The sequence below is a fragment of the Cynocephalus volans genome, chromosome 2 (genome assembly GCF_027409185.1).
Source record: "Cynocephalus volans isolate mCynVol1 chromosome 2, mCynVol1.pri, whole genome shotgun sequence".
In the NCBI taxonomy this organism is placed as follows: Eukaryota; Metazoa; Chordata; class Mammalia; order Dermoptera; family Cynocephalidae; genus Cynocephalus; species Cynocephalus volans.
In genome coordinates this window covers 6851201-6878438 of record NC_084461.1, presented here as the reverse complement: position 1 = coordinate 6878438, position 27238 = coordinate 6851201, and the positions used below count along the sequence as shown (strand labels likewise).

General features: G+C 43.3%; 1 protein-coding gene across 1 annotated transcript in view; it reads right to left on the bottom strand.

The window, feature by feature from the left end:
* ADCY2 (adenylate cyclase 2) overlaps positions 1-26989 on the bottom strand; it is a 395282-nt gene extending 368293 nt beyond the window's left edge. The window contains exons 1-2 of the mRNA XM_063086882.1: positions 26777-26989; positions 13032-13229 (exon numbers count right to left, since the gene is read on the bottom strand). Coding sequence (XP_062942952.1) covers positions 13032-13229; positions 26777-26989 — 411 coding nt within the window. The remainder of the gene's footprint in view (positions 1-13031; positions 13230-26776) is intronic.
* Positions 26990-27238: the final 249 nt, after the last annotated feature.

Sequence of the window (27238 nt, the reverse complement as noted above, 5' to 3'; positions counted from 1 at the left end):
CCTGAAATCACCTTTCAGTCCCCTGCCCCTCCCTCCCTCCACACTGTAGCAGACAGACAGGACTGGCTTCCTGGGGTGGGACCTACATGGTCTCACAGGTCCCCAGCTCAGAAGGGCCCGCCTGTGGTTTGACGCTCTCTTGTCGCTGTTTTGAAATGCTTACTAATTTTTGAACAAAAGGCTCCACAATGGCACTTTGCACTGGCCCCACATCATGCATAGTGGATTATCTGCCCAGACTAGGTCTAGATATGAGTTTTATGCCCACTGGGCCATGAACACTCCCAAGTAAATGAAAAAGTAGAAATAAGATTCCCACAATTTACATATACATCTCAGTTCCTTACCTGGCACTTCTGTCATTCCGTTTTGTGTTGCTGTCACTGGACACCACAAACTAAGTAATTTATAAAGGAGAGAGGGTTATTTAACTCACAGCTCTGGAGGCTGGGAAGCCCAAGATCAAGGCTCTGGCACCTGGTAAGGGCACGTGGAGGGAGGGCATCCCATAGCAAGAGGTCAAGAATGTGGGTGTTGGCTCAGGTCTCTCTTCCTCTTCTGACAAAGCCACCAGTCCCATCACAAGGGCCCCACCCTAACGATCTTATCTAATCCTAATTACTTCCCAAAGGCCCCACCTCCAATCAGCATATGAATTTGGGGATTAAGTTTCCAGAATGTGAAATTTGGGGAACACATTCAAACCACAGCAACTTGTGACAAGTTGAATTGTGTCCCCTCTCCCCAAAAAACAATATATTGAATGACTAACTCCAGTATCTCAGAATGTGGCCTTCTTTGGAAATTGGGTTGTAATAGGTGTTATTAGTTAAGATGAAGTCCTTCTGGAGTGGGTGGACCCCTAATCCAATACGACTGGTGTCCCTGTGGAAGAACACTGTGTGATGACAGAGCAGAGAGTGGACAGATGCAGCTGAGGGGTGCCAGTGATTGCCAGCAACCCACAGAAAGCCAGGAAGAGGCAAGGAGAGATTCCCCTATGATTTAACATGCAGTGTGGTCCTGCACCTTGATTTCACACTTCTGGCCCCTAGAACTGCAAGGCAACTGCTGCTGTTCTAAACCACCCACTTTGTGGCACTTTGGCTGGCAGCCCAGGACACCAGAATGCCAAGGTCAAATTCTCATTCTCTTCCTAGCTGTGTGGCTTTGGGGGCGTTGCTTCACTTCTCTGGGAGAAGATAATAACAGTACTCATTTCGCAGGGTTGTGCAGATCAAATAAGGTACGTATATAAAGTGATTGCATAGTGCCTGGTGTGGGCAATACCGCAGATATGTTTTCTGTCATTCATATAGTAGAGGAGGCAGGTAGACAGACACATTTTGTTATTTCCACAATTATTTGTGATGCGATCCCTATGTGTGTGCTACTATGTTGTGCACTGGGAACACACCAGCACACAAAAATGCCTGCGAGGCCACACGGTCTCTACAATGCACACTGGATGTGGAAGCGGGTGGGGGACGACCACAAAAGAATAGAGGCAAGAACGGTGGTTCACCACAGTGCTGAACCACAAATACCACAAAGCCACATGTCCACTCGGTTTACCACCCATGGCCAAGCTCTTCTCTCCTAAACTCTGCTCCTATGAGTCTCCCGTCATTGTCCCTGCATTTGGGTCACAATCTTTAGAGAAGTCAGGAGAAGCCATGCTTTCAGAGTACATCACAGGGGGTGGCGGCCAGTGCCAGCAGCTGTGGGTCTCATCAGGAAGATCTGGACATGCTCCCAGAGTGGAGAGAAATACCAACATGTCCATGTTCATGGTAGTGAAGCCACAATCCAGAAAAGACAACGAAACCACAAGCCCCATTCCAAGGCTGCTATGGTTTGAATGTCTGTGTCCCCTCCAAAATTCGTGTTGAAACTTAATCCCCATTGAAGAGGTGGGCCTTTAGGAGGTGACTAGGACCTGAGGACTCCACCCTCATGAATGGAATTAGTGTCCTTGTAAAAGAGGCGTCCGAGAGTGGCCTGGCCCTCCATCACTTCCACCATGGGAGGACACAGCAAGGGACCCATCCTGGAAACAGAGAGCAGCCCTCACCAGACACGGACCTGCCACTCCTTGGTCTTGTACTCCCCAGCCTTCAGAACTGTGGGAAATAAATCTCTGTTATTATAAATTACCCAGTCTGTGGATTTTGTTATGGCAGCCTAGACAGACTAAAACAAAGACCAAAAAGGTCTAAAAAGTAAACCCAGTATTTACCTGTAATCTCAGAGTAATGTTTTATTCTTGTTATATACCTAAACAGCAGTCACAGATCTTTGGACAGAAACAGACAGAAGGGAGTCTCTTCTCCATTTGGCCACAACAGTGTTGGAAAGTATTAAGTAGAGTTTCCTCGGGTGGGACGGGGCATGTCCTCCTCCTCTCCTCTCCTCTCCCACGACCTCTCCGGAGCCTTTATCACCGGCTGCCTCCCTCTCTGGGCCCACAGACCTTTCCTCCCGGCCTGGGGTTGGGAATACAGGCTTATAAATAAGATGGCACAGCTTTGGGCTGTGGGAAGCAACAGCACAGTTGATAAGACAAGCACAAGGAGCTCACTAAAAGCTACAGCATCCGTTAAGACCTAAATCCATTCCACAAATAACAAAATTACAGTTCAAATGAGAAACATACATGAACAAAGCACCACAAATGTAGAATGGAAGAAAAACTATCACGGGGATGATATAGAATATAGCACTCAACTGTGTTTCCCAATTATGTGTTTACCATGAATCTAAAAGTTCACTGTAGCGACTCCTCCACGTGAACGTCTTTATTGGATTTGGAGCTGTGTGCTTTGCTCCTTCCTTTATGATTTGGGTGAGGATGTTATTAGTGGCCGCTGAGAAAAGGAAATCTGAAATACTGAATGCCAGAGAAGCTAAGTGAGGTGTTGCTTGGCAACTCTTAATAGGAAATAATTTAAAGTCTGGATTTGTTTTTTCCTGAGAACTTGCTGCTCTAACCTGGAGTCTAGAATTCACCCCCCTTCATTCTGGCAGCCGCCTGCATGCATGCCTGGGTACAGACGCCCAGCCCTAACCTGATGGAGGTGACGGTGTATGAGTCAACACTCCTTTAAGAATGTTTCTTGGGGTAAAACAACAGCATCCAAGATTCAATGCAAACGCATCTGGAATTCTATGACAGACACAGCCTTTATAAAGTCACTTGGCAAACACAAGGAACACGACACATGAAACCCTGAGACAACCACCATCAAAAACGTCTCCATTGAAACTGAGTTAAGAACAAACAGGTGTTTCGGAAGCCCAGAGCACACTGCTCCCTGCTTTTCTTTCGGTAAAGGACTACAAATTCCAGACCCCAGTAGCGACCCCTTCTTCAGCCTTCATGCTGACTTCCCCAGGAGGCTCTTCCAGCTGCTCTGGGAGCCGCACACAAAGGGTGAGGGTTCTTGTGACAGGCAACGGCACTGCTCTGTCTTCAGACAAGGTCACAGACAACACCCAAAGCAGGCACAACAACGGGAGACACGGGTGACTGGCCAGACTAAACCTGACATCAGCATCCCAGCAAATGCCCCCCCAGTGCCCTTTGCCCCGATGAGTTTTAAACAGAAGAATGAGGCGAATCACAGGCATATGGGCGCTAAACAGACGCAGACGAGAAAACCGGCATAAAGAGCTGATGCTATAAGGAATCCATGCATAAGGAAGTAAAATTTCAGGTTCAATATAAAAGCAATAGTTGATTCCCAAACAATAATACTGCGCACTGTCTATGTGTATGGACTGTTGTTCCACGGGGCAAGGAAGATCCATTTCTCTTACAGATTCATCTCAGGAGTAAAAGTATCTCCGAATGGGAACATCAGCTGACAACTCGGAAGAGTGACAGCACCGAACTTTCGGCATCTCTGAAGAAACAGCCCTCCTGTGAAGTGTTTCCAAGTAACATCTAACTCAAAAGTCGTTCAGACAGAACAATCCAGAATTCTCAAATGTGTCCATTCCACATTACACAACAATCTGTCATTTGCCAAAACACAACAGGAGGGGAATGCTCCCTAGTCGCTGATAACACTTGGCATATGGAGACCATGTGTGATGGAGCCAGAATGCCAAGGTTGAATTCTCTTTCTCTTTCTAGCTGGGTGACTTTGGGGACGTTGCTGCACTTCTCTGGGCTTCGGTTTTTCCATCAGCAAAATACAAGTAATAACAGTACTTATTTCGCAGGGTTGTGCAGATCCAATAAGATATGCATGTAAAGTGATTGCATAGTGCCTGGTGTGGGCAATACCGCAGATATGTTTTCTGTCATTCATAGAGTAGAGGAGGCAGGTAGGCAGATCCATTCAGCTATTTCCACAATTATTTGTGATGCGATCACTATGTGTGTGCTACTGTGTTGTGCACTGGGAACACACCAGAAAACAAAAATGCCTGCAAAGCCACGCAGTCTCTACAATGCACATTGGATGTGGAAGTGAGTGGGGGACGACCACAAAAGAATAGAGGCAAGAACGGCAAAGCCTATTTAACGACCGGATAATAGTTTACTTAAAATGCTAATCTTCAGTGCCAGGGCCAATACCCCTCTTACAGAAAGCACAAGGGGAAAAATGAAGAGGAAGCAGAGAGATTGTTCCAGAAACATCAACAGAATTGTCTATTCAAGCAAGATCAGGTCTGGGAAGGCTCCAAGTGAGGTTCATGGTAAATCCCCAGCTCTCTGCACAGCTGGCGCAATGTTCACAACACTCTGGTTGGGAACTAACAGTAGGGAGAATTCAGAAATGCCTCCTCTGCTCTAAACAGCCAGAAATGTGTGGGATCTCAAAATAACTACATTGCAGGCTGGGTCCAGCCCTGTTGTACTTCCTTAAAATCGATATGTCTCATCAGTATATCCTTTGGCATTATGAAAACAAACAACTTTTTTCTTTGTTGTTAACTGAAATAATTCTAACTACTTTTACGTTTTTACCAGCTGTGTGCTTCTTCATATTAAGTCCAAAAAGCCCCCCTGAGAAATCACCCTGGTGCACAACAGCACACAGATGGCTCTCTTGGTTACTCAGGAGTGGGCTCTCTAGGTCTCACGTTTGCGCTTCCATTCATACGCTACTAAGGTTCTTCCAGTGGTAAATACATTCTTTAGCAGCATCCAAAGTGACTGCACTAAAGGGACAGTAAACGGATTCTGTATTCAAAGTTTGTAAGAAGCCTTTATTTTCTTCCATTTTCACCCATTTTCAATTAAAAAAAAAAAAAGATGTTTGCACACTGATATCCTATTTTTGTAAAAAGAAAAAAACACCCATATGCACATACTGGATGCTTGACGTCCTTTTGGGTAATAGGACGAAGAAAGAAAAGGCTCTTCTTCTTGAAGCAAACTGTTAGCCTTTCAAGTTGGTAGTAATTTAACAAATCCGTACAACTTCAGCACGATCTCTCCAGGGCTGGAATGGGACTGTCAGGAATGAAGTTTTTATCTAACTAACTATTCAATGAGCTCTTAGCACAAGGTAAATACAGAAAGCTGGAGTCTGATGAAAATATGACTTAGCTTTCTTCTACGCACTTGACCGGGCTCTGTGAGTATGTGGATAAGCAGCAGCTCGTCCAGGTGACTGAGCCTGACCCTAACTCCCCTTCTCGCCATCTACCTTGTGAATGGTTTTGATTTCAGAAAATCATCTCAACAGGGGGATCCTATCACAGGAATGAAAGAAAGAAAGAAAGACAAGACCACAACAATACATTGAACTTTCAGAAGGAGAGAACAAACCTAAGGATTCTAGAGATGGGGGGAGGGAGAGAGGGAGTTTGGGAAGTGATGGGTCAGGCAAAGGGCATAAAGAAATATCACGATTTGTAAAAATGAATATGCTAATAATAAATAAAAATTTTAAATAATAAAAAAGGAGGGTCCTAAGTCAGCAGTTAATAGCTGAAATGAAATACGTTTATTCTTGTCAGAAATTTGTTAAATTAAACACCAATTAAAACCTTAGGCTTCACAAAGTGAACCAAAGATATTTAAGAAATGTATCAGGCAAGCAGGACTTAGTCAACGTCATTAATGTAGGACCCAAAAAGAAGCAGTTCCATTGTCGGGACAGGCAGAGGTAAACCCACATTCTCCACCACGCAAAGGTTCCTCGAGAGTGCTCTGTTTATTTACATGGCAATATGATTGGGCAGGTTATTTTCTCTTTATGTCCACGAATGTGGATTTATTTCAACATGACATTCACACACAAGAGTCTCTAATTTCTGATAGACACTGGTTGGAGAAGCCTCCAGACCTCCATGGCACTCATTTAACTCCCAGGTAGATTTGGAGTGTAAGGAAAGCTCAGCACCAAGAGCAGTTATCAAAATCTACAAAGGGACAGTAAACATTAGGGTAACATGCCCCAAGATGGAAGTGGCTGTCCCCTACAGGGGAGAGCACCCACCTAGAGAACAGCATGCCTTCCAATGACATGACATCTGCTAAGAGTTGAACTGTGTCCCCCCAAAATATGTTCAAGTCCTAACCCCTGGTACGTGTGACCTTATTTGGAAATTGGGTCTTTGTAAATGTAATCAAGTTAACATGAGGTCATTTGGGTGGCCTTAATCCAATCTGATCGATGTCCCTATAAAAAGAGAAGAGACACAAACAGAGACACACAGGAGGACACATGTAAAGATGGAAGGAGGGATTGGACTGATGTGTCTACAAGCCAAGGAACACCCAGGCTTGCCAGCAACACCAGACGCTGCAAGAGGCAGGGAAGGGTTCTCCCCGAGAGCCTTCAGAGAGAGCATGGCCCTGCCGTCACCAACACCGTGATTCCAGACTTCTGGCCTCCAGAAGTGAGAAGATAAATTTATGCTGTTCTAAGTTTGGGAACACAATTTCGATGGTACTTCGTTACAGGAGCCCTAGGAAACTGATAGAATGTCTCCCCGTAGAACAAATGACTGCAGTTTTGAAATGACTGGCATGCCTCCAGTAAGCACAGCATGTTCCCTAACCCAAGTCTCCCTGCTCCTCTTGGTCTGGCTGGTTGGCACCTCAGACATCCCAGTAGAGAATGTGTCAACCTTGAAGCCTCTCCTGGTACGACTGACCTAGCAGGACACCAGCGGGCCTCCGCTCTAGAAGCTCTCAGGTGGGGATCCTTGCTGTGCTGTGCAACGTCACTGCTCAGGAGAGGGAGAGATGAGCCCCAAGTACGTTACCACTTACTTCTTAAAAATAAAACATCCCATTTACTCGACATAACAGGACAGAGAAAACACCTTATATACTTCTCTACTAGTTTTGAGTTTTAAATTATTCAAGTATTTTTAAACCATTCCGAAAAACAAGGCAAAACAACTTCAGCCTCCTCTCTTAGTCTCTCTTCCTGATTTATCAGTTTTGCACAAACAAAAGGCACGTTACAAAGCATCCCAGGCAAGACGCAGCAGAAAAGACTCCACGTCAAACACAAACACTGCTACGAAACAGCTGGAGTCCAAAACTCTGCGATCTGGAATTCCCAACGAGATACCATTTTAAAAGACTTTTCTTTCAGGGATGAATGCCAGCTGGGCTGGATGCCAGGCATACAGAGTAGAAGAGACCCTCAGGGTGGGGCTGGCTGCTTGTGCTGAATTAAAATAATGATGGGAAGACCCTACGCGTGGTCAAGGCTCATGAGGACGAATCTCTTGACATTTTTTTTTCCCTCTATTTTCCTTATTTCCCCAGTTACTCCTTCCAAACCAGATTGTTCAACAACCCTCAAGCCTGCTACCCTTGTACCTGCCTGTACTTTCTCAGGGTCACAAGCTGCAAAATCACTCCTTTTGCTTGATTGAAACAGTCAACACCACTCTAAAGTCATGCCCAGGCAACTCCATACATTTCCACTTACTGCGGGCTTAAGAGCTGGTTATTTAAAAGGCATCATTAAGCAGTGTTGTATAACATGGGGTTTCTCAGACTCAGCACTCCTGAGGGCTGTATAATTCTTTGTGGTGGGGGCTGTCCTGTGCTTTACAGGATATTTAGCAGCATCGCTGGCCTCTGCCAACTAGATGACAACAGCACCCTTTTCTACCCCTGTCCAAACTGTGACAAATGAAAGATGCTTCCAGACATGGCCAAATGTCCCCTGGGGGTAAAATCGCTCCCGGTTGAGAAGCACTGGCCTCATGAACAAGAGCTGGCCTCTGGAGTCAGACCCCCTGTATTCAAATCTCTCCAACTCACCAGCAGCCTGGCCATGAGCAACGTACTTCACCACCCTGTGATATTGTTTCTGCACTTGTCACACATGTCTAGGATGGTGCCCAGCTCATGAGCTGCACGGGAATTGAGTGAGATTATGTAAGGAAGCATGCAGAACAGTGCTGCACAGAGTCCATACCATGCATGGGCTGGCCATCTATATTCCATGTTCTGCACTGGAGATGTTGATGACCATGAGCTACACTCAAGCCATCTTGCTATGCAGACTTAACCTTACCCAGAGAGACAGTTGGCCTTGCCCTCAGCTGCTGAGAGGTGATCCAGGCCCTTGAAATGTTCTGCCTGATAAGAGTGTCTTTGTCTGGGGGCTTTGACCATGGATAGTCTAAATGTGATTTACGATGGGGGCTCAGGATCATGCTGTATCAGTGCTTCCTCCAGGGGGCTGGAGACTACACGTCAACCATGCAGGCAGTGTGTGATCAAGCCCCAATAAAAACTCTGGACATCGAAGGCTGGGCTGGGCTGAGCTTCCACAGCAGACAACTCTCCATGACTGCTGTCACACGCGATTGCCAGGAGAATAGTACAGTCCATGACTTCACAGAAAGAGGACAACGGGAGCTCTGCATGTGGTAGTTTTCCTAGACTCTTCTCTTGGCTGATGTTCATCTTCAGCCTTTCCACGTAACAACCCATAATCATGGGTACAACAGCTTTGTGAGTTCTGTGAATCCTTCGAGCAAATTATCCAACCTCAGGGTGGTCTTGGGAACCCCCGAACTTACAAATGGTGTCAACAGTGATGATGGTTTTAAGTGGATGGTTCCCTCTGACTGTACAGCAAGCTCACTGCTGCATCACTTTATAGCAATATTATTTTAACCACCTTCAAGTGAGAACCGTTCTGTCCTAAAGGATTTTGAAAGTAGCCCACTTTCTTAAGCATTTGATGGCTAATGGTCATTGAGGAGCCCATGTCTATGGTGCCCATAATAAAAAACACCAGATAGTAGACTTTTGGTTAATATGACACAATAATTTCATTTTAAATTCTCATTTCCACTGAATGGCCAGGGGCAGCCAGGAGTGTTGTGCAGGATTTCAAACTGCAGGGGAGGAACAGAGCTCAAAGTGTCCCTCTTCTGTCCAGGGGTGAAAGCAGGGCCACAGCATGAGGCAGACATGCCACCAAGTCCAGCTGTGGCCTTTCCCCAGCATCATACCCAGCGTTAGAGGGATGAGGAGACACAGCTGTGCTCCCAGAAACATGCCTTGGCCACAGACTTGGCTGGCCATCCAGCCACAGTATCAGCACAAGACCCCCAGGCTGAGCTGCTGCATCAGCATGGGGAAGACAACCACATAATGATGAAAAAAAAAAAATCCAATTCAAGATGAGCTTGGAAACAAAGATGTCAAGGTGCTCAGGGAGATCTAATATCAAGAAATCTGGCCAATAAATCCAGCATCAGAGAGAAGTCAGTCTTGAGAAAATGGAAGTAAAATGATTCTGAAATAAGTATGTTGAAGATCTTTCAAGAGACTTTTGAAAGCAAGTGGATAAAGCCAAAATGCATGCTATAAAACCAAAAATAAGCAGAAATGGAATAAGGGACTACAGGCAACTATAACAGTAAAAACAAATCTGGAGATGAAAAAATGCCATCACTTATTAATGAGCACATCAAAAACGTAGCCACTGGCTGACGACTGCTGGACGTCGTTTTCCCGGGGTCAGGATACTGCACTGAAAGACAGTCACCTCCCTGCACAGGAGGAGTTTACATCCAGCAGGGGAGACGATCAATACACAAAGAGATGGGTACGTAACATGATTTGAGGTGCTATAAATCACCATAAGTGCTATGGAAAAACTCAAGCAGCGTGAGGGCTGTTGCTGGTTGGGGTGGCATATGGAGGTTGGGGAGAGCTGTTCTGAGAACAACACGCAATCTGTGGAAGAAGAACATTCCAGACAGATGGGAGGTCCTTAATCTGATTAATAGGTTCTACTAAAACTAATAATCATAATAAAGCAAACATCATATTACTGGTGAAATCTTAGATGTTCCAATTAAGTTAAACGACCTGATGCCAGTTACCTTCTATTACTCACTCCTGCACTTGAAGTCCTGGCTAATACGGTACTTAAGAATAGAGGGAATTAAGGATTTGAAAGGGAAAAAGAACATTCTAACTATTCACAGATGACAATACTGTCTATATAAATAAACTGAGACTTTTAAATCAACTACTATAACTAATAATAGCCCACCGAGAATGCAAGGCACAGATCAACTTAAAAACAATAGTGTTTTTATGCATCGACATTAACAACTTAGAAAAGGTAATACAAAAATCCTGTTTATAATACAAAAATATTTCAGGTATCTAAGTAAAAGTCTCAGAAAAATTACTAACGATTTTATTTTTAAAAAATGAAGTCTTTAAGGAACATGAAAGATAACGCAAGTTCTTGGAGAGACATTCCATGTCAATCGATGGAAAGACACAACCCCAAAACATAACAAACCACTGAATGTTTTTATAGTATCCTTTTATTAATTCCTAAGCTTTGAACATCTTTCATAACAAAAATTTAGAAGTTCAATATCATTTAAAGCCAGATCCCAACTGGACTTTTCACTGAACATGAAGAACTGATTCTGTAATTTATATGGAAAAGTAAGCTAAGAAAATTCTTAATAACAGGAAAAAAGAACAAGCAGGGGCTCCTTGCCTTCCAGATAGTAAGGCTTCTTATAACACTGTATCGTTAAGGTGGCCTCGCCCTTGGTGCAAGGAGCAACCACTAGGTCCAGGCCACAGAGCAGAAGCGGATGCTCTCACGCGCTCTCCTGTTTACATGAAAGCAGGAGGGCAGGAGGGCCACAGGTGCCATCGCGGGCGGCTGCTGCACGGGAGCTCTGGCTGTGAAGGGGAGAGGCGGGAGCTGGGGGCAGGGAAGGAGCCCGCCGGAATGCAGGGGCTTGTGCCCAGCCCTCTAAGGGGGCCTGAGTGGGAGAATGATGGAGGAATGATGGAGCTGCCCCCGATTCCTGGGTCCATTGTGACAGTGCCATTTGAGAGCCAGATGGACTAACCTGAGTTCACTTAGTCCAGCCCTCTACCTTTGCAGAAGAAAATGGGGCCCAGGGAGGACAGTAGCTCGGCACAGTTCACATGACCACTTACTGACAGACCCCACTAGGAACCTCATCCGTGGGCTCGGCCAGGGCTCTTTCCCACTAAGGCACACCAGTAATACTGTGACCTCGCCATGGAACTGGAGCCCCCTGTCTGCTCCCACCTGCACCTCTACAGAAGTTCTCCCCACCAGTTCTCTGCACCCCCAGTGGCCTCTCCTCTACCCACTTCTGGATCCTGATCCTCTCCTACCCCTGGCTCCAGGTGTCCCCACCAACTCCGTGATGGCCCTCTCTGCTATCAATCCACTCTCCCTAGATGGCCATAAAACCCCATGGCATCAGTGACAAACTCATATATCCCTGTCTCCAGCCCAGACCTGTCCCCTAGACAATACACCATTTAATCAAGGTGTCAGATGGATACACCCAGAGGCACCACCCCTGCAGCAGCAGCAACAGGGGGAAAAACCCACTAGTTAGGCTACACTCTCCTAAAGATATGACATCGCTTGGTCATAGGCATCTTCTTATTTATTATTATTATTACTAGCGTATTCATTATCACAAATTGTAATTTTTCTTTATTCCTTTTTACCTGACCTATCACTCCCCAATCCCCCTCCCTCACTTTCCTCCATCTCTAGTATTCTTAAATTTGTTCTCTACTTCTGAAATTTTATCATATTATTGTCCTTCCTTTCTTTTTCTTTCTCTCTCTTCCTTCCTTCCATCCACCCATCCATCCATCCATCTTTCTTTCTTTCTTTCTTAGCACCCAGTCATGAGTGAGAACATGCAGTACTTCTCTTTCTGTGTCTGGTTTATTTCACTTACCATAATTTTCTCCAGGCTCATCTATGTTGCTGCAAATGGCAGAATTTCATTCTTTTTTATGGTTGATTAGGATTTGATTGTGTATTCCACATTTTCCTTATATGATTGGACAAAGACATTATGCATAGGCATCTTTAAGCCCAGAGCCTCCCCAGGTGCAAAATGAAGGAATGTGGGTTTTCCGACAGGTATTTGAAGCATCCTCTTGAGAAGATGTGACTGAGCTGGTAGAAAATCAGTGTCACAGAAGTCTGTCTATAAGTAGGAAGACACTTGTAATTGAGAAAGAATTCAAGGCCAACACCAGTCCTGAAGAGTTAGAGGAACATAGTAAGGCTCTGATCTCAGGGGGATTCTGGAGTAATAAGAAACCCAGACAGAGCACTCAGGAAACAGGAGAACTGAGTTACCAAAACTGTGGGGACTCTGGACCAAGCAGAAGCTCTGCTATCCCAAACAAATGACAACACAAGACCCAAGCCAGCACCCTGGCTGCCAGCATGATTGATTAGTTAAAGTAGTCTCCAATAACTTCAGCCATGAGGCACCCAGAAAGAGCTGCTTCAGAAGATTGTTCTCTATGCCAGGCTCATCTCACTGTCAGTGAGACAAGAGCAGTAACCTTTAGGGACCTATTGCATGGCATGCTGGCCATCACCAATGACAATAAATAAATTTAAAAATACGTAAATTTTTGTAAAAGATTTCATTCTCAGTTATAGGCCTCTCCTTTACACTTTCGGGCCAAGTGTACAGAACAAAATATGTCACAAGTCAAGACACATAAAGGCAATAGAAAAAACAGATTAACACCTTACCTGGTCCCAGGGAGAGACGGTGCCTCCAAAACACATGAACAAGTATCCCATGGCAACCAGGCACACCCATATCACCAGAGAGAAAAGGCGGAGCAGCTTCTTGAACACAGACTCGATGCACACCAGAATAAATATCGCGAAGAAAATCGCCAGGGCGGTCGGAACTGTTATTAAAAATGCCACATGGTCTTCAACTTCCTGAGAAGAGGGAAAAAAGATATTAAAAGTCACTATTTAGAGTCACTGTGATAGCTATGATTTACACCGTTAAAATGTTATCAACATTAATCAATGTCAAAATATGCTGGGTTTAAAAAATTATTTCAAAAGTAGAACAGTTTGAGCTTTTAAAAGTTTAAGTTTCATATTAAATAACCCTGTTTTTCCAAATAGGTAACCCAACATTGGATATTTAAATTAGGCAAAGCAAATATACCATCGAATTTACATTTTCCCTGATACATGGAGAAATGGGTTTTACTCAGAAGTGAATACAGGACAAGCAAATGCAAGAACACATTAATGCCAGAAGATAAGACGACTGACATCACTGCCTGATTCAGAGAAGCATCAGTACCCTGGCCTTAGAAAAGTAAGCCTTCCAAATGGATTTGAAATGTTTTATTTAAAAGAAATTTTCAACCATCTTAGTCTTTAAAGTGATGAACTTTTATTTTAAACATGGCAATTAATGTTTCACCAGGATCATAGGTTAATAGAAAAGGGTCAGAAAGTGCTAAATCTGGAAGGTGAGAAAGTGGGAAATGCTAAGAGCTGGCCATATTTGCTATTTTACTTACTGCCCCTTCACCCCCATCTTGGGCTCTAATAGCAAAAAGAAAATGGGCATTTATTATTAGCCTCTTACAAATCCATTTTTCAAAACTCATTTTTGTATACTAATACTCATTTTCTATTTATCTCTTCAGCCACACACAAAAAAGGCACACGATTTCAATTCTACACATTTTTAGGACCGTATAACAGACATTATGTTTCCCTTGATTGCACAGGCATAGATTTAGGTGCTTGCTCCTGCAAAGCATTGTGCTGGATCCCTGCTATGGACAGCATCACCATAGAACGGAACACAGTTTAAGGTCTTTAATCCTGACCCACACATGTTTAGTTACTGAAATACCCAGAGGAGTTTCAATAAAAAAAAAACCCAAATGAGAGCTGGCCGGTTAGCTCACTTGGGAGAGCACGTTGCTGATAACACCAAGGCCAAGGATTCAGGTTCCTGTGACACACACACACACACACACACACACACACACACACACACACACACACACAATTAAAAAGAAAAGTGGCTGGAATCATGAAAACTTCCAGTGAGGTTTTAGAATATTCAAAGTAATGGTAAAATCTGGGACTTATGGAGCAGATGTCTTTCAAATACTTGAGTCTCGTGACCCCTAATATTTACTGGTGGGTACAGGGTTCATCTCTAAGATGGCTCTGTCCAAATTCCAAGCAACTAACCAGAGGGAGATGGGGAGCAGTACAGATCAGCAAAACCACAGCAAGTCGAGGTTACCATCCAGGGGAAAGACCAGATCCAGGCCCTCCCTGAACTGACTTCATCTCCCTTTCTGTCGCACAATTACCTGTGTTAGATGACATCTGGGAAAAAGGCATGTAACAACAGTAGTGAATGCTAACAAGCGCTCTCGTTTGTGCTAAGCACTTTTACATATATTGACCTCTTTAATCCTTAGGACAACCCTATGAGGGCTGGACACTGGTGTCCACAACATTCTACAGCTGAGAAAACGGAGGCGCCCAGAAAAGCTGCCATGGGCTGTGGAGCTGGTAGGGCAGAGAGCAGGACTCCAGCCCCATGTCGCCCATGGGGACTGCGCTGGCCAGTTCTGCACCCTCTGCATCTGCAGCCCAACTGCGTGGGGCCAGTCCTTGGTTGGCCAAAAGAATGCATCCGTCCAGAACTGGCAGAAAACAAGAGGATCAAATGAGATGTTCTTATTCTCTCCCTCCACTGCTATTTTTATCCATGATTGAGGGCCTAAGTTATTAGTCTTACCCTCAGAAACATTTTACAATCATCGCAAAAGGGTATTAGATATACACCAGGCACCCGGATGACACCACGAATAAACGTACTCATGGGACATGACAGTATGTCATCTGAGAACATCAAATTTCAGATTATGATCACTACACACATGGAGCCACAAAAACCGATTTTATTTTAAACCTCCCCCAATGAACTTAACTTAGCTGTGCACAGAAAATGAACCAGTAAACAACCAGGAAAGCTGTTTTCCTAGTATAACTTTTCATTTATTTCATTAACCCAGTAGGAGAGAAACAGTTGTTGACTTTACTGGCTATTATTTCTCCAGAAACACTGAAAATCAGTGCAAAAATATGCATGACTGTAAAGTGAAAACTGGTAACTAAAGGAACAGAAACATTGTGACGATGTCCTTCCAGCAAGTGGAGAACAAACCCAATGGCTGCAGGAGCTTTCCTGAAACTCTCTCTTAAAAGATCCACCTGTAAATAAGACAAAGACCCAACGTCTTATCTTGCTGGGTGCAGAATATAAGACTTGATGTTGTTTTTAGTTTTAGATATTGGAGTCTTTATCTTTTTTTTTTTTTTTCCTAAATATCAGATCACTGAGAATTCACTTGTCCAGGCTACAGGGTGATCTCTCCATCAGTCACAGTGGGCACAGTCCCAGGGCCCCACAATCCTCTCAGGGACCTATTAAAATATTGCCTTTTCTTTTAAAATGAGAACAACAAAAAAAGCACAAATGTTTAGGGTCAAAGATTACAAACATCTTTATGATAACAAAGTTGTAAACCATAATTTTGAACATATTTTTAGGGAGGAAAAGACCTACAAAGGCTGCAAAGGTAACATGTGATCCCAGGCGCTGGGATCCCCTCCTCACTCACCAGGTAGATGATGCTACTAGGTCGACTGTGCACACCAGAGGACGGGTGTCAGCTTCAGACAGGACCCCCAGCCCCGTGGGTGAGCCAGAGCCATGATGGCCAGCGGCCTGAGACAGTCAGCTGCTGCTCATGAGGCTGGTGACCTTAACCTTGGCAAAACCTGGGCCCACTGGAGAACAGGGACTCTTCGAGAAAGAGAACAGCCATCAATTTATTCTGCATCTGCCTTTTGAACTCTCACTCTGAGCGAGTTTTAATATAGACTTTGCCATAAAACAGAACCTTTTATAAGGGTGTAAGGACAAAACAGAAGGGTATTCATTAAAGGATGTGTAAGCTTATAAACGACATTCTTCCCCAGCCTCTTGTTTGCGTCATGCATTTTTCTTACGGCTAAGTAAATGAAATAAGGGCCTGCCTCAGACCTGGAATAACATGGTTCTCTCCCTCCCAGCACCGTTCCCAGTGGACAGGGGAGTCAATGAAGCCACAGAGGCACACCCGTGGCTGTGTCCTTCTGAGCAGGTTGGGTTTTCGAACTTTGGAGTATAAAACAAACAGAGTGGCTTAAAATAAGCAAACTAAAACATGAAAAACACCATCAACTAAATTAAATATGTTGATGTATCCTGGCCCCACCTCCCTTAGTGGAAAAAAAAACTTACTATTAATGCAACCAAAAGAAATATACTAAAATGACTTAACTAGTACTCATATGTACTAAAATGCCTTTTAAAAATGCCTTTAAAAAGGTAAAACAAAAAACAAACAAAAAAACCAAATAATGCATAGTAAATGAAATGTTCTAAAATGCCTTTTTAAAAAAAAGGAGATTTTAAGCATGGTATCATCTACTGTAATGATAATGGGTTCTATCGCTTTTCTCAAACATTTTGTCCTCTCATTTTCAATGCATTTTCTGGTAATTTTGACGGCTTCTAATTGCTAGGTCTATCAAATACACATTGCTTTTATTTATTATGTGGCAGCTCCTTTGTTTCCTGAGGCTTTCCCATGGAGCAACAGTTTATCTGTATTTTCACTCTTTTCCACATGCATTTTTCATTTTTTGTTAAACAGTACTATTTTTCATTTACAATGTAAAGGATAGTCTATGTAAAGTACTGCTTTTCTATTTTTAAAAAAAAATTAAATAGATTTTTTTTTTTTTTTTTTACGAAAGTGCTTTGAAGTTAGATAGACTGAAGGTAGAAACCCATTTCCATCATCTGCTGCCATGAAACTCAGATGAGGAGCTGGGCAGCCCTCAGCCAGTTTCTCCACACGTGCAGCGATACACGCTTTGTGCAGCAACACAGACTGTGCAGCAGTTGGGTGTTTAGTATGTCAAAGGCACACCACAAATAGTGATTATTGGGAAAAATGAAATCAGCCTTTAGCTATGATAGCCTCAAAGCATAAAAATAAAAAATGTATATAATCAGAGGGAAAGGTAAAGTAATCCACCAAGAGTAGAAGACTGCAACACCTCCATCTAGCTATTCATAGGCACAGCAAACAAAACAAAAAATGAAAACAAACAAGATGTAAAAGATTTTGAACATCATGATTAACAAGCTTGGCTTAAATGAAAAATAGAGAATTCTACATCTAACCACTGGGTAGAACAAGTACACTTGGGATAGTCATAAAAATCACGTATCATACAACCTGCAAAAAATTTCAAATTTTTCATTTGAAATTTTCATGGGTATCAGAGAGACCCATGTTCTTTGATCACAACATAATTTAAATTGAAAATTTATATCAAAGGCATAATTAACATAAATTTAAAATGAAACGTATTTGTAAGATAAAATGCACAATTCTAAATAACTTTTTGATCAAAAAATAAATCATAGTGTGAATTTTAAAAGAATAATGAAACAATACATATCAATGCTTGTGGTGTGTAGTGCTTGGAAGGAAACTGACAATTTTAAAAGTTGAGCTAAGTTGTTCTGGGTTGATTTGGTTTCGCTGGGAGTGATATTTCAAGGAGTCCCCTTCCTGCTTTCTATGGCTCTTGGTCAGAGCTGAACACAAGAACGTGCACCATTTCTGCAACACCAGAGTGAAGCAAGTCCTCACCAAAGGTCTTCACAGGCAGGTGCCATCATGGGCAATCACACGTTTCAGGCTGGCTTCTACTTGTCCTGAATCTCCCCTGTTCCATATACTGGGCTTTGTCCCAGCTTCTAGCCACAAGTGGACAGTGGCCCAGCAGGCACTTGGGTGCAGAAGCAGAGGGAGCAGCTCTGCAGAAGCAACAGCCCAACAGGCCTTTCTTCCTTTGAGTCCCCCATCCTGGCCACCCTTTGGGTGACTAGCCATGTTAGTCCACACAAATTCCCTGAAAGCATAGACTTTTCAACACAAACCAGTGCTTTATGAAGACTTTTAAGTGACTCTGCAGATAATTTTTTTCCTTTTGAGAAACAGTTGCTGACTTATTACCAAACCTTAGAAGGGACTGAACATTGACCATAGACCAGAGATTTGCCACAAGATCAAGATTTGTATCACAGTCACAGTGTTGTCTGGCCCACAGATATTGTTGAAAACCAAAATGGATAAAGAAGTCTCAGAGTTAAAGTCCAGCTAAGAATGTGGTGCCAGTAAATAATTTTAATTGGACAAAATGGCACAGGGGAAAGAAAACCAAGAAACTGTGTTTCCCATACAGACTCAAAGTACACACAAGCTGAAAAGAGAGAGAGAGAGAGAGAGAGAGAGAGAGAGAGAGAGAGAGAGAGAGAGAAAGGTGATGTGAGAAGGCAGAAAAATACAGCAAAATTAAGAAGCATGTCTTGAAAAGAACTCTGGCTGTGACCATTGACATTATGAGGTGACTGAAATCAAACAGATAAGATGTTGAATAAGTTTGGAGAGATTCGTGATTCCAAGAAAAATAGCAACCTGAACTATGGCTATTCCAGACTTAAACAAAACTTTAGGTTCTCTGTACATCAATGGCAGGAAATGGGCTGAGAAGGTTGCTTGGTCCCCAGGAAGGGGATATTTTCAATACTCAGTTCCGAAGTGGTCAAGAGGATGGTAACCAAGGAAGAACCTCCCAGAGGGAGGATTCAGAGGCCACAGACAACAACAGATAAGAGAACTATCTCCAGGACAAGAGTCTGCATCCAAGGAAGAAGCCATTCCCAGCCTCATCGCCAGGGACTTTCAAACAGCCTGCCTAGAAGGATTGATAATTGCTGTGAACTAGAGACCACTGCATGGCATTCTCGCCTTAGGATGATGGGAGGGTTTACCGTGGCTATCCTTTGTATATGAGGCAGTTGCGTAGATGGTTGTTGACAAGCCTTTTTAGCCCACATCTCCAGATCTAGAGGAGCCATATCCAGGCTTGATGTAGAAATGACTGCTTATTGTTCCCTCTGAACCAACGAGTGCCCTTCACTGAGATCCTAGATTCTTTGTCTTCTGCCATTACTGGATGGGACTTTTGGGTTGTCTCTCTTGAGTATATTTTCAAAGGGAGTAAACTAAATATTTGGTTACCAAATATTACTACAGTGGTTCCACAAAAAGACATTAATGTAAATGGGTAGAATTCACAATTCCAAGACTGCAATCAGGGCCCCCGTTACAACAGTTCTGATCTGCCGTCTTCTCCACCAGGAACCTTCTGTGGGGCAATGACCACAGAGGCTTGATTGATTCACAGGATTCTCTCAGACAATAATGATCATCTTGAGAAATCTTCAGAATTGCAATGTTCTAAAAAGAAACTACTGTACTTTATAGCTGTATAAATTACTGCAATAAATTATGTATTCAGTATATTCTAATTGTCCTAAAAATTGAAAATCCCTTTTTATAAGCACCAAGTTTTCAAAAGAGACTTGGTTAGACTCTGAGATACAATTTGCCTTCTGCATCCCTAATAGCCATGACCCAGGCCAGGTTTCTCATTCTCTCTGACTTGGCATAGTCATTCTAGAACTCTGGGCAGAGTCAGAAAACTAGTTGGCACAGCTGCTCACAATGGATTTTTGGGTCGAGGTTCTTCTTACTGTGTCCACCACTCTCTCACTTGAGTCTGGCTTCTGGAGACAGAAGTATAAGCCAAAGTAAAAAGTGGAAACAAAAGGAATTACTTGTAACACTTCCAGAAACAGCTGGACTAATGAAATCTTCCAAACCTCTTCTCAATCCCTTCCTTCTGATTTTTATTGTATCCTTATACAATGAGATCATTGAAGAACTAGCACAGCTTCATTTTATAAAATTGATGAAACATACAAGTGACTCTTTTTTCTCTCCTCCCAACACACCTGGTGATTGCAAACAGGAATTGTCAGGTGTGTATCTATTTACTAGTTTGATATCAAGGAACTGCACAGTCAATACCATCTCATTACTGTTGGTAATTTTATATAAAATTATCCAAAGCTAACAAAATTGAAAAGTATGAAGATCAATATGAGTGTCAATTTGGCAAGAGTTTTAGTGTGAGTCAATGTTAAACTTATGTCAAAATGAGACTTTTAATTTAATCATCTATGCTTCTCCCCTTCTCTGCCTTTTTTTAATAACTCAAAGTTATATGCATAGCATTTCCTACGTAACAGAAAAGCATCCTGATATTTCATAATGCCGATTAAAAATCCTAGTACTCATCTTATTTTCAGCCTGAAATACATTTACAAGAGACCTTCACTAGGAGAACCCTCTATGGTACAGATATAATAATAACAGAGACTTACATTTGGGGTGGGGGGATATAATATGTGCTCAGCATTGTCCTAAATGCTCATATGATCTATCTTAATTCTCAACAATGCTCCATATGCCTGGTTCTGTTATTCATTTTATTCCACAGAAGTAACTGGGAAAAGAACAGATAAATTAACTTGTCAGGAACACGCACTAAGTGGCAAAATTGAGGCCCAGATCCAGGTCTATCAACAAAATTTGTGCTTTTTACCAGAAGGCTGTAGGATGGAAATGCAGCTGCTAAGGAAAACTTAGCGACACCGTAAATTATGCATACCTTAATTAAGCACCTGCTATATGGTTAGCGCTGTGTTAAATACAGCAACACTAACAAATAGTTGAGGAGACAAGATGAACCCCCAAAACTATCCTGAGCTTCAGATGACAGTAATGTAGAGGTTAAATTATTTGCATAGCTCATGAGCTCTGCAAGTATCAGAGGCAGAAATCAATACAGGTAGAAATGTTCAGTAAAGGCTGGACTGTTTAAGCTCAACAAAGAGAGGTTGAACTTGGATCTGCAGCACAAAGAGGAGCAGGAGGCTTGGGGATGAGGGGAGCCACTCAGGGGAAGACCCAGCAGCTGGAGAGGGTCAGAGGCGGATGCCTTCAGCTCATAAGGTCCAGAATGACAGATTGCCCTAGAAAGGTAAACAGTAGTTTAAGAAACCACATCGGTATGGCAGCAATGAGCTACTTCAGAGTGCAGTGCCACCAGGTTGCAACCAATCACAGTGACTACTCCAGGAAGTGCTCAGTAAATATTCAGAGAAGGAAAGAACGAGTTCAATGGATTGTCCCCATGTCAATATCAAGTTACAGATCAGACCAGCATGCCAGGAGAGTATGATCAAACATATAGCTGGGGCTTTCCTATCACTAACAATTAGTGATCAAACATATCGAGTGATTAGTAAAACCATAAAACACCTTCAACAGAATAATATATCAGCTCTAACAGTGCTGTTATATTTTCAGTAGAATATTTGATTTGAAAATATCGGTAAGTATCACAGCTCAATAGGAATGGCTATTACATGCCATCGTGTTTATGCCAGAACTTCTCAGACAACAAAAGCAAAGCCACAAGTGGATGTTCTGCTTGAGGGGGAAGATACTGGGAATATTCAGCATAATGAAGATAAATGACGCCACCACTTCATGAATTAATTGTGTGGAAACATTCTCTTCCTAAATCCCTTTAACACTGAAAGAGAAAAAACCGAAAGGTAACTCCATTACATAAAATGAAGATTGAGAATGTTCACATCAATAAGAAATTTCAACAAGAACAATGCTATTCTGCCAGGACCAGAGCTGGAAATTCTAGATCTGCAATGTTCTCCAGCAAAGTCACCCAGGAAAAGCTGAATGCCCTGTGACCTGGCCTCAGCTCTGCAGCAGTGTGACCTTGAAGAAATGAGCTTTCCTCTCAGGGTCTCAGTTTCCTCATCTGCAGAATGAATGCCTTTCCAGCTCTAGTGCAGTGTGACTATGGTGTTCTGTCAATGTAACAGGGACAATGCAGATACAGAAGACCTAGTAATGGCTAACAGCTCCTGGGGCTTACTCCATTCCAGGCATCATCTCAAGTGCTTTACATGTACGAATTCTAACCATCACCTTATGAGGCATGTACCTTCCCACTTTACAAATAAGAAAATTGGAAATAGGCAAGTTAAACAATTTGCCCAAGGTCACAGAAATGGAAAGGGACAAAGCCAAAATTTCAACACAGACAGATGCTCTCACCAACATTGTACTGTCTTTATAAAATGGGGAAGGCGAGGAGCAGTGTATTTAATCATGCATTTTAATACCCAAAGGATGTTTCCAAATCCTTTCTTGGTAGTCCTCTAAATTGAAACCATCTTTCCTGCAGAAAATTACAGTTTTTCCTTGGCCTTTGTTTATACTACAGGTAAATGATAACTGAAATGACTCTGAATTACTGGTTGCAATTTACAAACACGTGCCGAGTAAGATTTTCCTACATGTATAGAAGGGCGCAAAAGGATCATGTCCAGCTACCTTTCCTCCAGTACCTGAGAACATGCTACATTCCCTTCCATCTTCAGAATTATGGGACTAGAGAAAGTATGCGCATAATTTCCTGCTCCTTAGAGTAGATGCGGGCATATTTATCTGTCTTTCAGGCCTTCAACCCCCAAGGGGGTGATTCTTCCACCTTCTGGGGGTGCTGAAAAATTGTCTGGAATAATGAAGCCAGTTTCCCTCTACAAATGATTGGGTTTGTTTGTTTGTTTGTTTGTTTGTTTGTTTGTTTGTTTTGAAAGAATAAGATTCTTTCTCAATGTACAGATAAAATAAACACTCTGATATATCCGCCCTTAGAAAAAAATAGCCAATGCTAGAAAATTGATTTGCATTGAAAAGTACTTACCATTACTGTTTTAAAAATCTAGCTCACCATATCATCATAAAAGAAAGAAGGTGGGTCATATTCTCAGTCATACATATTACCTGTTCATATTTAATAAAAGTTCATCCTCTTATTTTCATATCATGCTAAAATATGTATTTTGTTACAGTATCTGACTATTTAAAATTTATGGAGACAAATTTTTTCATTCAAATTGAAATACTGACTATTCTTAATCATAAATTTTACCCCAAACAAATCTGGGTAGAGCCAGCCAGTATTTCACAAACTAAAAAATTTATGTCAAACTTTCCTAACAATGACAGGCAAATTTTGAGAAAAGCTAGCTGAATGAGGACATAATAAATGAGAAGATTTAACTCTGAAAAAGGGTTTTCATGCATTTCATAGAGAGAACCATTCTAAGTAACAAAGTGACACAAAAAGACATAGAACTTATGGCTTGGTCTCAATAGTTCTAGGTTTTCTGATGCCAAGGGTCAAGTCTATTTTGCCCAGCACTTTGTAGGCACTCAATAAACTGATGTTGAAAAATTATAAATTATATTTTTCATTAAAACTTTCCAAGAGAAGCAACAGAAAATATTTTCACATTATTAAACAGAATATGAAAATTCAAGACATGTATATGTTCTACACACTTTGTTTCATGTCTTCAGATAATTCTTCACAAAGATGGGATTAAACCTATTTAACAGTCTTTCATGTATAAGATAATCAAGCAAGATTGTGGAGTTTCCATTCAGGATTTATTTTTACAATATAATAAAAATACTTTAAGGATCACTTTAGCTTCATGGTTAACAATGCAGAATCATGGAGTGACCATAGATTGAAATTAAGGGAAATCATTTTGTGCACAATGCCGGATAGAGAAATACTAAATCAAAACAAAGCCTGCTTTTTTTTCTTTTTAATACATATTTCAAATCATCTCATACAAAGGCAATTACATAAAGAAGAAAAAATCTCTATGTACTTGGATTACGCAAAGACAATTTTGTAGTCCAAATGTTCTAGGAGACTAGGGATGTGTGTTAAGAAAATTGCCAGACTTTTTCTACCACAACAACTGATGAAAGTCTAATGGAAATCAAAATCAGGCAGATTCAGGGGAAAGAAGGAATCTATCCAAGATTTCAGGCAGCAAAAATAGATCTGCTTAGCTCCTGAACTACACCAGAGCCCAGCTACTGGAGTACAGTGCTCCAAGGTGGAAACCTGGGCAGGGTGCCAAAGGAGCTATTCCCTTCGCCAAGGTAGACCTCTCAGAAGCCAAGCTCTGTTTAGTCTGAGAAATTAATTCACCCACGACCCACAAATGAATCTAAGTGAGCACCGTTCCTTCCTCAAATGTTCCTACCCCAATCATTTTTGACTATCTGGAGGAAGAACATTTTTGGAAAATAGAGATGCTGGTTACAATGTTACTAAACTCAAAACAGAAATGAGCTGTTGGAAGTTCAGCATCCTCCTCTCCCTCCTAAGGTCCAGTTTCAGATGACAGTGCCTGTTTCTCCAAAGCATATCTTCTTCTGACTTGGCCCTGTAGTGCCAGTCTACACCTACAGGAAGCCTTTCTACCACACCCAGCTTCTCTCCTTGTTCTGGAATGTTTTTGCATAGCTCATCACTTTGAGGGGTTTACATAATAAGCGTGAGACCATCGACCAGATATAGCCAAGAACGGGATCCATCTCACTGTCTCTGGACTTCGCGTTGGGTAACAGCCATGCCATCAGAAAGCCCACTTTGTGCTTAAAATGATTTAGCTAAATGCAAAGAAAGTGTGGAAATAACTGAGTTCTCAAGAAAAAATAAAGATTCCCCAGAGAAAGTTTTAAAAGGATACCACTCCACCATTTGCACCAAGCAAAAGGGTACACAAAGGAATTGTGTAAAGAAACACAAATGCAAAAAATAAAGACAATTCAGAGGAGGGTGCTTTAAGCCCAACTACGCTAAATCTCTGACCCATTTAAGAGCATCTATATCAGTGAGGATTAGGAAAGCAGAGCTCTCTATCACAGAAAACAAAGCGGTGTGCATAAGGGAGGCATGAACTTCACACTTGTCATTAAATATATTAATGGTGCTATAAATAGGCCATCACCTGCTCCTCCTTTCAATTTAGAAAAGAACAAGCCAGAACAGGTTTAAATTACAGATTCAAGAGAATCACAAGAAGAAATGCCCTGGCAGAACAGATTTCCAAAGGAAAACTGACATTTTTTTTTTCTTCACTGCAAGTAGAGGAATAGGAAGAAGATGTCTTTAGACATCCTGCATGCCAAAGAGACTGAAGAGAAGTCTCTTACCAAGTCCTTTTCAGTCCTAAATGCAGTAAAGACAGATAAAGATGACATGCCAGGGAGCATTCAAGACTGCTTACATGCTGAGGGTGTGAGAGCTGCCTTCAGCTCGCATCTAGACTACAGGGAGCAAAGGTACTCTCCACTCTACGTGTTATAGCACGAGAACCAGTCTGTGATCTGTGACTTCCCGGCCATCTACATTCCGTTTTCTATTCTTACTTCATCGCACTCAATCAGAAGACAGCACCCATTGAGTAGTGTGGGGGACAAAGAAAACTTTATTTAAAAAAAAAACATAATGGTAATAAATCTTGCCATGCATAATATTGGAACACCATCTGGCTCAGGATATCCAAAACAAATTGCCAAATACCAAAGACAGCTATTTTGTGCAGCTGATGAAATACAGGCAAAATCCACTTCTTTGCTCTTGGACACAAATAAGTATAGGCACATATTTATGTTCTAAGCTCAAAAATATTGTTCAGTGAAGACATTCCCAGATCAACCACTGACCAAAATTCCCCCTGGGTAATGGACACCTGTCACAAAATGTGCACATGCATATCACAGGCGGTGCAAAAGTTTGAACCACACACTCGGAGAAATCAGTAACAGGAAGTTACCGCCATCTACAGATTTCCCTTCACTGTTCAAGGGAGCGAGCCAAGGATTTCTGCTTGAAAAATATAAACTGGCAAAACTGACATCAGCAGTTGAGCTTCATGATGCTCCTAGTGATGAAATCCAGTTTAATAACCGGTACGAAACCGTGAAGGCATTAACCACCTCTCTAGAAACACGAAAGCAACAGTCCATGCGAAATGCTTCTCACCTGCAGACTCGGAGGATGAATGATTCACAGCAGGTCAACACCCCATCACTTTCTGTCTATGGGGCTGAACTGACACAGATTTAAAGGCAAAAATGTACAGTATTTTTTTTTTCTTTTCTTTTTTCTTCCCATTAACCACTTTTCCAAGGCAGGCTTTTTACAGTTAACGCCCAGCCCAAACTAGCACACGCCAGCTCAGGGGCTGCGCCACTGGAGAGGGACGGCAGGCAGCGGGCTCCCCAGGCAGCCCCAGGGTGGATGCTGCCGGCAGCGGCGCGCGGTGGAGCGCGCAGAGCAGTTTGCCAGCGGGTGCGCACGGGTGGAAAAACCGCACGCCCTGCCCGTGCACCCAGGGAGCACCTTGGCAACTTTATTTGGGGCAGGGCTTTCCAGGGAAACTTTTCTTTAGCGCGCAGCCCTCACCCGAGCCAGGCCGGCCGCGGGCAGGCGAGAAGGCCAGGGAGCAGCGGGGCCGAGGGGCAGCCCGGGGCGGGACCCGCGGGGAGGCCACTCACCAGCCCGAGCGCGAAGAAGACGGCGAGCAGGGCGAGGCAGGCGCCCATGACGATGAGCAGCAGGAAGACGATGAGCGGGTGCTGCTGGCTCATGCAGTAGTAGGACTCGTACAGCCAGTCCCGGGACCGCGGCAGCCCCTCGCCGCCGCCCGTCGCCGCCGCCTCGGCGCGGTCCCGCAGGTAGCGGCGGCGCCGCATCGCCTCCTGCCACATCGGGGCGGCTCGCGGGGCGCCCGCCGTGCGCGCCCGGCCCGGGCAACGCCGCTCAGCGCCGCCGCCCGCGTCCCACCCCCGCGCCGCCTCGGCCGGCCCGGCTGCCGGCGCCCGGAGCTGCGCGCAGGGGCCTCCGGCGCGGGCGGAGCTCGGCGCCCCGGGCTGGGCGCGCTGACGCGCGGGAGGGGGCCGGGCGGCGGCCTCGGGGGCAGCTCCCGGCACCGCCGCCGCCGCCACCGCCACCGCGCG